Source organism: Camelus bactrianus, chromosome 9 (genome assembly GCF_048773025.1).
Source record: "Camelus bactrianus isolate YW-2024 breed Bactrian camel chromosome 9, ASM4877302v1, whole genome shotgun sequence".
Taxonomy (NCBI): Eukaryota; Metazoa; Chordata; class Mammalia; order Artiodactyla; family Camelidae; genus Camelus; species Camelus bactrianus.
Genome location: NC_133547.1, coordinates 11500926 through 11512982, shown reverse-complemented (window position 1 = coordinate 11512982; position 12057 = coordinate 11500926). Strand labels below are relative to the sequence as shown.

Genomic DNA, 12057 nt, shown 5'->3' with positions numbered 1-12057 from the left:
ACACAGACTTGAGACGTCCCAGGACTGGCTTTAATTTCAAAAACTGGTTGGGGTCTCTCCGTACATCAGGAAAAGTGTATACCAGGCTATGACCCCCAGGGATTCAGCACTGGGCCTGGTCCAATCCCATTCCAGCCACCAGGCCCTGTCATTTCATCATGAGGGCCAATCCCAGACTGCCCCCATCAGCCAGAGACAAGAGGTCGGAGGTGAAATTGCCCAGGACTGGATTCTTTCTCTCCAAAGCCCCTCTCTAGGGAAGCTAGCTATGTCTTTCCAAGGAGAGTTGCTCCAGCCATCAGGCTCAGTTTGGACAGAAGATCAACATCCCAGCCCTGGGGGTCAGCGCCCTGGCCCTGGTGGCCGCTCCAGTGCCTGTGTGCCCACCAGCACGTCCATGAGGTAGTCCAGCTCGGCCTCATCCAGCTCTGGAGCTTCCTCCTTGCCTGGCCCATCCTCAGGGCTGGATTTGTGGCCCTCAGAGACTGGTGCCCAAAATTCACTGTCATACATGGAGGTGTCAATGTCCTCGAATAGGCCCTCAAGCCCATCGTCCAGCAGACAGCCAGTGGCTGGTCCCAGCAGGTCCAAGGCACCCAGGCTGGGTGGGGCTGCCCCACTGGGGCGGCCTGGCGGCCCCTCGTCTACCAAGGGTTGGGGGGCCTGGCTCAGGCCCTCAATATGGCTGAGGTCCTCCAGGAGGCTGGCCATGGAGGCTGAGAGGGCGGCGTCCGAGCTGGCCAGCAGGTTATCAGCTATGCCAGGGGCTGTAGGTGGGCTGGGCGCAGGCGGCAGGGCAGCTGCTGGTGCCATGGATGCCTGGATTCGCCGCAGTGTGTTCACTACCAGCACCAGGTGCCGCAGGTCTGGCTCACTCTGCCGCAGGCTGTGGTGGAGCTTGAGCACTGAAAGGTCAAAGAGGGAACTGGAGGCCACAGCCGGGGGTGCTTGTGCCACTGCTGGGTGGCCAGGTTCCAGCCACCAGGCGTCAACTGCCAGGGCTTCCTTCTCCTCCTCCTCCTCCTCCCGCTTGCGCTTCAGGCCCTTGCTCAGCATCATCTGTGGGGAGGGAGAAGTCATTCAGTTATGGAAAGCCAATGTGAAGTTCTCATGCCTGTGTGATCTTGGGCAAATCACTTAGCCTCTCTGAGCCTAGGCTTTCTTAGGGAAACTTTGAGAGCTGAATGATAATTGTATCTATTTCATAAAGTTGTTTTAAGGAATAAATGAGATAATATACAAAAAGCACTTTACAACGGTGTCTGGCACATAGCAATTACTCCTATGAATAAGTATTATTCATAATAACTATGATTATTTATTTCTTCAATGAACCATGTGAAATGTCCAATATTTAACCTTTTTTTAACCTACAAAAGCAGCTGTTTCATATGGTTTAATCTAATATTTATTGACTGTCTAATTGTATCAGACAATAAATAAATAAACAAATACAGGAAATGTACAGATGGTGCTAGGAAGATACTAAAAGGTTCTGGAGAGTCGTTAGGGAAGGCTCCTCTGAGGAGGTGACATTTGAAATGAGCCCTCAAGTACGAGAAGGAATCAGCCCTGGAGGAACCGGGGGGAGGCATTCTGGGAATAAAGAACGACGGCAAAGGCAAAGAGACCTAGAGGCTGGATGAGCTTGAACTGAAAAAAGACTCCATGGTCAGTGCGCAGAGCGACACAGTATGGGGTGAGGGGGCAAGTTTGAGAGTAGGCAGAGGCAAGGAACTTGGATTTTAAGCAGGAAGGAATGCGGTGTTGTGGACTGGTTAGGTTTCCAGAATATCCCCTTGGCTGTTACGAGGAAGTGGGGAAGGTTGTTGGGAAGGTGGGGAGTCCATTCTGAGGCTACTGCACTCTGGGGTGGGCGATGGTGGAGACTTGGGAGTATAAAATAGTAGTGGACGTGGAAGGAAGTTGGATTTAGGATTTATTTGCGAAGCAGAGTGGACAGAGCTTGCCGGAAAATCCTGATGGGCACGGAGGTCAATGAGAGAAGTTTGAGGACCCACTTTTCCCGGGGAGGGTGCCCCTGGCCCAATCTGCTTTTTAAAAAACAGACAGCCTGCAGGGTACAGTACCTAGACCCTTCATTTGGAGTGACCCTTCACACTACTCAAAACTGGGTCTCCCCTCCTTCCTAGCCGACCCGGGAGTCCGGAACCACAGGAATTCAGCCCCCACCCCCGACTCCGCCCCCTGGTCCCGGCGCCCCCTAGCGGCGCCAGGCCGTCTTTCCCCCGGGGATTCCGGCTCCTCAAACCCAGGGACCCTTTACACTGCCCGGCGGGACGCGGTCGTTCTTGCCTGCCGCTCGGGAACTTGAGGGCCGGGATCCCCGGAGGGCTGTTCTGCCCTCTTGGCCTCCGCTCACTTCCGGAAGGCAGTGGAGGCGTCTCCTCCCGAAGCGGCTGCGGCGGCGGCGGGGGCGGGTGAGTCACGCAGCCGGAGCCAGGGAGCCGGCGCCTCCGCCCCCTTCCCCGGCTGCGGCGTGATTCACCCGGCCCAGCCGGGGCGGGCGGCACATAGAGGCCCGCGCGTCTCGATCCCGGGTAGCCCTGGCGCGCACCTGCCGGACCCGGGGATCGAACCTGCTAAAGGACCCCGTGGCCAGTACCTCTACTTTCCCCAGGCCTCTTCCCTTTATTTACATACCCAGCTCACCAGTTGCCAATCAGAACGAAGAGGGAGCCACCCGCAGCCAATCAGGAAGCGGTGGCGGCAGCATTGCTCGCTCACTCTCCTTCAGCAACCGGCACCTGGGTCGAGAGACGCAGTTCTGACTTCGGCGCACGACTCCAGGCTCCTGACTCCCTTTAGCTACCGCCCACTTTCGTGGTGGCTCCGCCCTCCACCCAGGGATTGGTCCTAGACGGTGATGGGCGGGGCCTATAGGGGGCCGTTTCGAAGAGAGAAGTTGGCTTCAGGGCGCATGTTCCGGAGACTTAGCGAGGGGGAGAAAGTAGAGTAACTATTTGTCCTGTGGGATAGTGGCGGGTGGGGTTTTTGTCTCTCGAGGCGCGGGCCCCTTACACCTGCCTACGCACCTGCCAAACCCAGCACTGAACTTCGTACGAATCCAGCGCCAACAGAGGCCTACACTCTAGGCCAGATAGGCCTAGGTTCAAATTCTGACTCGATGTGTGACCTTGGAAAAATGTTTGACATCTTTGAGCCACACAAAGCATGTTAAATGGGATCTTTTTAGCCTACTTCTTGACAGTTAGGAAAATTAAAATAAGGTCGTATCAGATTCAGCAAATGCTGGGCGGTTGGACTCAATCTTGGTTACAAGTGGGACTAGGAGGGTGGGGGTGGGATGCCACTGGAGTCCCATCCTGGGCTCCATTTCCTGAGTAGCTGTGTGACCCTGGGCAAGTGTTTTAATCCCTTAGGAGGGTCTCAGTTTCCTTACCTTTAAAAGAAGAGAAACAGCGTCTGGCTCAGAAGATTGTTTTGAGGATTAACTAGAACAATTCGTACAAAGTACTCAGAATGGTGTGTAACATATCCTTTTGTTAGTAGTAGTGGCTGTTGTGGTAATAGCACAGGCTCTTAGTTCAAGGGCAGACATGCAGGGTGGGCTGCAGGCAGACGGGAATTTAATACTTGTCCCATAAACTGACAATGGGACTTACCTGCAAGTAGCTCATCTGCTAACTCCTCTGGTGCTTTGGGAAGAACTGTTTGTGAATAAAGCTCTGGACCAAAGTAAGCTAGCAGAAATGCTAACCAGACTTGCTGAGTCAGGCAGCCATTATCAATGGATGCTCAACCCTTAGGGTGAAAAGTTAGTGGGGAACAGAATCTTGATAGCTTCCAAAGCATCAATGCATAGATGACTTGCTAACTGCAAAGAGGGAAATGTCCTTTTATGATGTGGAAATGTGGTGCTCACCACCTTAACCATGTAGTGAAACTTTGTATCCACAGTAGTGGGATACCCTGACACTGGGTAGCACCTGATACAAATGCATTAGGAAGTACAAACATTCCTGGTGGAGCCTCCATGTTAAATTGCATGAATTGAGTCTCATCAAGTGTCTAGACCCAACCTCAGCTTATAGGGAACAGAGTAACAAATTAAACACAAGCACAATCAGACAAATACAGAACATGAGATATCTACAGCACAACTGTGTTGTTCTAACCAAAAATTCAATTTCAAGAAGACACAGGAAGGGATTGCTAGGGTTGAGGAGGGGAGAGGATGTTGCAGAATAAAAGATACTGTAAAATTTAATTATTAAACCAAATAGGCATGTGAATCTGCATTAGATCCTGATTTGGGGGGAAAAACTTCTATACAAGATATTCTTGGGGAAATTTGAATATAGACTGGATAGTAGATGATATTATGGAATTTTTGTTTCTCTTAGATGTGATATAGTTTTGTGGTTTGTAGGTGAGTGTCCATCTTAAGAAATGCCTGCTGAGCTATTATATTAGGGGTAAAGTGTCAAGATGTCTGCACTTTACTCTCCAATAGTTCAGCAAAAGAAAAAATGTGCATATACACATATACATATGCAATTAAAGGAAACTTAAAATGTTAACAATTAAACATAGGTGGGAGAGTATTCAAATCTTTTCTATGTGCTTGAAATTTTTCATAATAAAAAGAGGGTCAAATGCTAAGTAGAACCAGGCTCCTGCTAGGCAAATTCACATAATTTCCCTCATACCCTATCTTTTTGGCCTGGGAAAAGGGAGGCTCACAGTCTCCCAGTGGCTCTTTCCAGGTCATACAGGGAAGAAGAACTCACAGAAGTCTGAGGAATTCAACATGTATTTATTGAGCCTACTATGTCCCGGGCACAGTTGCAGACAATGAGGGCACAGCACTGCATATGCTTCACGGAGTCTCTCTCCTCACAGATCAGGGGAGAGAGGCGGAAAGAGAAAAGAAACATGAAAACAAACGAATCAAGCAATTTCTATGGGCCAGGCACTGTTTAGGCACTGAAGATATAGCAGTAAAATTATAAACAAAAATCCCTAATGTGAGGAGGTGGACAATAAACTTAATAAAGCAATTATTTAGTATCTTAGAAGGTGACAAGTGAAAAGGAAAAGCAGAGCTGGAGGAGAGTGATGAAAGGGTGTGCACTTTGGACAGGGAGCTGGTGGGGATCGAGGGGTCTCTGAAGAGGTGACATTGAGTAGAAACCTGATGAAATGGGAGTGGTAGTAAAGCTCTGTAAAAAGAGTGTTCCAACCAGAAGGAGGTATCAGTGCAAAGGCCCTGAGGCTCAGGGTGCTACCTGTCTTTGACCCACAGCAAGGCCAACGTAGCCGGACTGTATGCTGCCGGGGAGGAGGTCGGAGAAGTTTCTAGGACCTTTGGAGCACCCTACGGACCTTTGTTTTTCATTCTGAGTAGGATGAGGAATCCCTGGAAGATGAATAAATGAGGCAGATAATTTCTGCTTCTGTTCAGCGACTTGAAGAAAACAAATAGGACGGGAAAACAGAGAGGTCAGGGGAGAGGTACCTGTAGCTAGGGTGGTCCGGGAGAGCTTCCCAGAGGAGGTGACATTGGAGTTGGGACCTGAAAGTGGAGAAGGAGCCAGGAATTCAAAGGGTTGGGGGAAGGGACAAAGAGAGAGCCCAGGCTTCGGGAAATGAAACCAGAAGCGAAGCCACCGGCCTGGCAGGCCGGGGGAGGAGCCTCCGCCAGCTGGGGAGGGAGGGGGTTCGGGGAGCGCCCCTCCCGCAGCCGCCCGCCCCACCCGGCCCCTGGGGAGGGAGGAGGCGCCGGCTGGGCTCCCGGGTCGGCAGCCTGCCTGCCAGCTCGGGGCGGAGGGTGAGCAGGTGGGAGGGACCGAGGTGGCCAAGGCCCATCCCCCACCACGGGACGGCGGGGGAAGGCAGGTTTGGGAACGTGGACTCTGCCCTCAGGACCCGGTTTCCTCTGCGGGGCCAGCCTTTCTACTTCTCTCGCCAGTTCCCTGACTTCTCTCTCTGGGCCTCTCTGAACCTCAGTTTGATCATCTGGAAAGTAGGGGTGCATCTCATACTGGCCTCACTGATACTAACAGGCTCGGCGATCCCGCTTCTCTCCTGTATCTTTAGGGCAAAGAGAGCCTATGTAAAAGTGACTCAGGTCTCCTTCCTCCACTGCTCAACACCCTCCCAAGCCTCTCATTTCACTCAGGGTAAAGCTCAAGTCCTCCCTGTGGGACTCCCACAAGACACTACATGATTTGTCTCCCTCAACTCTTTCACCCTATCTCCTAGGACTCTTCCCCTTGCTCCCTTTACTCCAGCCACACAGACCTCCGAAGGGTCCCTCAGACATTCCACTCATCCTCAGACCACCGGGCCTTTGCACTGGCTGTTCCTGCTGTGGGGATTGTTTCCCCACAGATTCACACGTCTCACCTCTCACTTCCTTCCAGTCTTTCTCAAATGTCATCTTGTCAGGGAGACCTTCTCTGGCCATCCATCTAAATAGTGACACCCCCATCACTTTCCTGCTTTCTTTTTCTCCACACCATTTATCACCACTTGACAGACTATACACTTTACTGTCTATTTTAGTAAACAGTACACACTCGTGTTTATTTCAGCCTTCTCCCACTGTGATACTTTCCAAGAGCAGGGACTCTGTTTTGTTCATGCACCTGGGAGAGTGCCAGGTCCACAGTAGGCACTCATTTTGAGCAATTATTGGAATCCTTGGTGTGCAGCAGGCACCCTCTTACACACTTTGCATGCTTGCTCAGTGACGCAGGTACTACTCCAGGTCTTGAGGGTGGGACATGGTGCGTTTGAAGAACGGCAGAGGATGGTGTGAGGAAGATGAATTCAGAAAGGTGGGATGGAGGGTTGGCCATTGCAAGGTTGGGAGTTCATCTTCTCAACAACAACAGCAAAAAAAAATTGTTTTTAGTGCCCCTCTCATTGGTCCCAAGCATAGTTCTATGCACTACAACATGACCCTCTCAGAGATTCCAGCAGACCAGGAGGCTAACCATAAAGAGGTCATAAATAATTTGAGATTGGTAAGAAAATCAAACAATATGAAGTGGGATTGGGGATAGGCACCTCAACACGTTGAGCCAGGAAGGGCAGGGAAGACCTGAGAAGGGGACATTTGGATTGGTGAAACTATGGAGAAAGTGTCCTTTGGGCAGTTAAGAGCAAGTACAAAGGCCTTGGGGTTAACTGGAGTCACATGAGGAAGGAGAGAACTGAGATTACACTGGGGAAGTTAGGAGCAAGATTGCCAGGCCTCACAGGCCTTGGTGAAGTTGGGGTTTTTATTCGGAGTGTGAGAAGTCACCAGATGTTTTAAGTGGGAGGAAGACATGATCGAATGGGCATCCACACTGAAATATGGACCTCATGTGCCTTAAGATCTCCTTGACCACCTCCTCCTCTCTCTCCAGATTGGCACCCACCTGTTAGTTACCTAGCCGATTTTAGATTTAGAGGCAATGCTCCTTTCAGGGTGAGAATTTTGCTTCGAGCCAGAAAGCAAAGGCAAAACTCCCTCTCCTTTCCCTGTCTGTGGGCTACACCCAGGTATGGTTCCTCCTTACAATCCTTCCAGAAAAGTCCCTAATGCTGTGTAAACTTACCTGCTACCATGTCTTCAAAGGTCTTTGTGGGGGCCTAGCCACTGCAGCAGCGTATCATAGCGCATCTTCCCTGGCCTCCTGTCTTTCCCCCTCACTCTCACCACCCTGGGCTTATACCTCCTAATCATCTGAAACATTAACTTAGCTGGGCTCTGCTTCTTAGCCAACAGTTTTCTAGAAAGATCTGCTTTTAATTCTGGGGGTCTTTGGGCACTTTTTCTCCTCTGGGCCTCAGCAACACATTTCATACAATGAAAGATTTGACTTTTTAAGTGCCAGAGCCCCCCCTTTTTTTTTGAATGGAGATACTGGGGATTGAAGCCAGGCCCTTGTGCATGGTAAGCATGTGCTTTACTACTGAGCTATACCCTCCCCCAAAAGAGAGCCCTATCCTTTGACTTTAATTCACGTGACCCAGTTTCTACCTCCTGTGTCCACCTGTGTCTGGGGAGTCTAAGTCTACCAAGAAACAACAAATAAAACAGTTAAGTAGGCTCTGGAGGTAGACTGAATTTGAGTTCTAGCTCCTTGGTACTCACTCTTCCTAGCTGTGTGACCCTGAGCAAGTGACTTGGCCTCTCTGAACCTCAGGATTCTCCTATGTAAAACGTGGTTAACAGTATCTATTTCTATATAATCATAAGGATTCAATGACTTAATTCAAAGAAAGTAAGTAGAACAGTGCTCTTAACAAGCATTCAATAAATGTTACATTTAATAATATACCTGCCTCAACTTTGACAGGGAAGGGGTACAGGAATCCACAGAACTTACTAGGTCTCTCCCATTGACCCACTGAAGTTTAGAAAATTTAGACAACACCATCCCTTCCAAAATACTTTTATTAGAAAAAAAATCATTACAAACAAAAAAACCCACCACAAAACCCGCCTTTCTTTTAAATAATGCGGCATGGAGCAGTTTGGTTTCCACCCTATTGCACGTGGTCCGGCCTGGTCATGAATCAGGAGGCTGCTGGGACTGGGGTCCTGTGAAGGAGGTGGGGTTCAGTCTGAGGGGAGGAGGCCAGCCCCTCCCATGCCCTGGAGGTGCCAAGAGGCAGAGGCTGCATTTCCATAGCAACCAGGCAGCACATACCTGTCATCCTTTGACAGGCCCAGCTTATCTTCCCTGAGGCCCCAGTGGACACAGGGGAGTAGGAACTGGAGGGAAAGGCAAGAAGACATGTGGAAGTGGGAAATCAGACTCCCAGAAACAGAGTCTCATTAAGGCATTTGGAACAGATAAATTAATTCAGGAAGACCCACCTTCACAGAAGGCTGCAATAACCAGACACACACACACATGCAAGACAGTTTGTGGAACCCTGAAATGGGAGAAGGGAGGCCACAGTCACTGTTTAGAGCCCCTGTCAAAACATACCCACAGAATTGCATCCAGGGGTTCAGCCCACCAAGGCTCAGATGAGGAAGGAAGCCCCCTCTAAAAGTTTTAGGATCCTAGAATGATTTCCATGATGTGATCTAGTTCATTCCATTCCCAGGACCCTGGGGCACAGAAAAGGTTGTGAGGAGGCTCTGCTGGTGCCAGTGCGGGCTCCTTCTCCACTGTGGATGTGTCAATGTCCAGAAAGAAGTCATCCAGGCCAGAGTCCCCCAGGTACCGGGAGCTCAGAGCTTCTAAGAAGACTGGATCAGGCTGGGGCAGCACTTCATTCTGGGAGCCGGGGGGAGCCCCTGGATTCTGAGAGGGCTCGGTCTCGTCCATGGAGGTCTCGAGCTCCCTAAGAATAGAGCCGATGGTGGCTGACAGGGAGAAGTCCTCCTCACCCAGGAAGAGGGGCTCAGGAGGCAGGGCAGGTGCAGGAGTCAGGCAAAGAGCAGCTTGGAGCTGCTGGAGAGTGTTGTGGATGAGGACATGTCTGCGAAGGCTGGGTGCTCGGGGGCCCAAGCTTCGCTGGACTTTGTCTAGGGAGATGCGGAGCAGGGCTTGCTGGTAGCTCCGCAGGCCTGCCGGGCCCCAGGCCCACTTCTCATCCTCCTCTTCCTCCTCCAAATCCGAGTGTTTCCTCTTCAAGCCTCCTACCATGATGCCCTGTGGAGAGAAGAGGGGCAAGTCAGATACAGCAGGGCGAGTTCAAATCCCGAATCTCCTGTATGGTTGTTGATTTGTAATGATCCAAATCTCAGTTTTTGCATCTATAAAATGGAGACAGTATGAATCCCACAAGGCTAAGGAGGAGAGTAAATGTATGTGATTAAGAAAACAAGATCTGGACTTAAACATAGCTGGGTTTGAATCCCACTTACTTGCCTGTGTGGCCTCAGATAGTGAATTTACCTCCATGAGACTCAATTTCCTCATCTACAAAATGAGAATCCTAATTCAAGCCCCTCTAAGTCTTAAAGCTAATCTTCCCACAATACTCTTTTCTTCAAATGGGACATACACAAGATAGGTGTTGGGTACAGAGACCTGGCCTGAAAGTAGCGAATCCTAGTTTGAATTCTGCCCTTCATGCTGCTCAGCTGTGGGTCTTGGGAAGTGATGTAACGTAACCTCTCTGGGCCTTAAGGGGATTGTAAAAATGCTCACCCCCGTTAGAAGATCCTAAGAGTGATATGCATAGACAGCGTCCACCACACAGGAAACACTTAATGAACAACAGTTAACTGCCATTTATTCATTCAATATTTCTATTTGAGAGTCTACGATATTCCAGCCACCTGGAACCCTGTTAGGGTACCTATCTGTGGAGACTCTCCTTTCACAGGGAAGATTATCTGCTCATGCCCTCTTCCTAACTAACTGGGAGCGCTCCCAACAACCAGGAAGGGGACTTCCTCATTCCCTCTGTGGGTGCCTTCAGGTTCCCTCTGGCCGCGCCCCACAAGAAAACTTGCGGGAACACGACTCACGCCAAGTCCCGCCCCTACCGGCCCATCCCAACCAAACCTCGGCACCCTGAAAGGATTCCCCGCTCGGCACCCAGACACGCCACAAATTGGCCCAGGGACTTCTGGGAAATGTGGGTCTATAGCCACCAGGCACGCGCACTGACGTTGAGCGTGCACTACAATCCCCGGAAGGCTCCGCACGCCTCAGGGACGAACCTTCCCCACCCTCCCTCAGGGCATGCGCAGAGGAGCCTGGGGTGGGTGGGGGAAGGGAACCCGGACGTCCAGCTGCCGGACGCCTGCCGAGCCCCGCCCTCCTTTGCCTCCAGGGCGGTGAGTCTGAGCTCCACGCCCTGAACACCCCTCCCCCACCCCAGACTCTGGCTCTAAAACTGCTTTCTCCCGGTCCTTCGGACCGCAGAAGGTCCTGGATTCTTCCCGCAAACTGCCCCCGGGTTCAGAGACCCAGGCCCCAACACGTCGCTCAAAGACTTAACAATACTCTCCGACCCACTCCGTTCGGGACACTAGGTATCTCAATTTTGAGACCTTCCTCCGTCAATTTTCCACTATTCTCCCGTCTTTCAAATGCCTCTCGACTTCACCTCCAGTCTCCCCCTCTGTCTCCAAGACCTGACAGGGAACTCTCCCCATCACCCCATCTCCGCCGCTGGGAGATCAAGAGTCCTTGCCCCCCCAGTCCTCTTGCTTCTCCAAATATCCGGGATCCCAGCCCAAACCTGCACACCTTTTCCAGAACACTGAAGCCCCGAATTCAGCCCGTCTCGGAGACCCAAAGTGTCCTAATCTCCAGATTCCCTGCCTCAAAAGTTCCTTCTCTAGTTCTCTCGCTTCTCCAAACACCCCATGTCTCAGCTTCAAACTCCTTCCCTTGAAGATCCTGCCCACCCCCAACTTCGCCTTTCGTCCAGGATCCCGAAACTCAGTCTCCGGTCTCTAACCTTCCCCCCAAACCCTATCATCACCCTTAATCTGCGCCCCTCAGTCCCGCCGATATCCCGCCTCCACAACTCTCGGGGGCGCGCCTCCACCTCCCCCAACCCAAGGCAGATCCCAAGCCAGGCAGCCACACCTCACCTCAACTGCCAGATTCGCAATGACCACCTCCGGGAACGCCCGCAGCTTTTCGACCCTCCAGCACTGAGCAGGAGCCTTGCTCACCTCTCCGGGGCCTCTCGGTCTGGACTCAGGCTCACCCAGCTTCGCCCGGGAGCCGAACCGCGAGCCACGATTGGCTAGAGCCCTGCCCGCCGCTGGGGGCGGATTGGCTGGGCGGAGCCACCCACTGGTCTCCAGTAGACGCCCGACTCGCCCTTCCCTACAGTGCTCCGCGGACCATTTAAAGAATTCCGACTCGCTGGGAGTTGGGAGGCCAAGTCTCTAGGGTCGGGGGAGTATCAAAACTGTTTTCTTTCAACTCAACTATTGTCCTTGCTCCAAGATCGTCATCGTGGCTCTCTGCGATCCCTTTATACCAGACCTGGACCCCATAGCGGAACAAGAGTGGCTGGCACTCCCCACCCGTACCGCTTTCCTGGAGGGCGGGGCTGAGCCTCTCGCGGATGCCGCGCCCCTTGGTTTCC

The 12057-nt window shown here is 51.7% G+C and overlaps 2 protein-coding genes across 5 annotated transcripts; both read right to left on the bottom strand.

The window, feature by feature from the left end:
- Positions 1 to 8: 8 nt before the first annotated feature.
- On the bottom strand, positions 9 to 2831 carry SERTAD1 (SERTA domain containing 1). 3 transcript variants are annotated; one of them, XM_010947260.3, is made up of 2 exons: positions 2674 to 2831; positions 9 to 1059 (listed from the first exon to the last, which is right to left on the bottom strand). In XM_010947260.3, the coding sequence occupies exon 2, from the start codon at positions 1057 to 1059 to the stop codon at positions 343 to 345; it is 717 nt and encodes a 238-aa protein (XP_010945562.1). In that variant the 5' UTR covers positions 2674 to 2831; the 3' UTR covers positions 9 to 342. The 3 variants fall into 3 exon arrangements, with proteins under 3 accessions (XP_010945562.1, XP_010945563.1, XP_074225758.1); XM_010947261.3 differs by having other exon boundaries at positions 2665 to 2823; XM_074369657.1 differs by lacking the exon at positions 2674 to 2831 and adding an exon at positions 2317 to 2591.
- Positions 2832 to 8419: 5588 nt separating this feature from the next.
- On the bottom strand, positions 8420 to 11999 carry SERTAD3 (SERTA domain containing 3). 2 transcript variants are annotated; one of them, XR_006722051.2, is made up of 3 exons: positions 11552 to 11999; positions 8694 to 9650; positions 8420 to 8584 (listed from the first exon to the last, which is right to left on the bottom strand). XR_006722051.2 is itself a non-coding variant. In XM_010947262.3 (2 exons), the coding sequence occupies exon 2, from the start codon at positions 9642 to 9644 to the stop codon at positions 9048 to 9050; it is 597 nt and encodes a 198-aa protein (XP_010945564.1). In that variant the 5' UTR covers positions 9645 to 9650; positions 11552 to 11999; the 3' UTR covers positions 8420 to 9047. The 2 variants fall into 2 exon arrangements, 1 of the variants encoding a protein (XP_010945564.1); XM_010947262.3 differs by having other exon boundaries at positions 8420 to 9650.
- Between the last annotated feature and the right edge of the window lie 58 nt (positions 12000 to 12057).

What these genes read in the sequence shown, in the direction of transcription:
- SERTAD3 (XM_010947262.3), bottom strand. Translation starts at nt 9,644, where the DNA reads ATGGTAGGAGGCTTGAAGAGGAAACACTCGGATTTGGAGGAGGAAGAG.
- SERTAD1 (XM_010947260.3), bottom strand. Translation starts at nt 1,059, where the DNA reads ATGATGCTGAGCAAGGGCCTGAAGCGCAAGCGGGAGGAGGAGGAGGAG.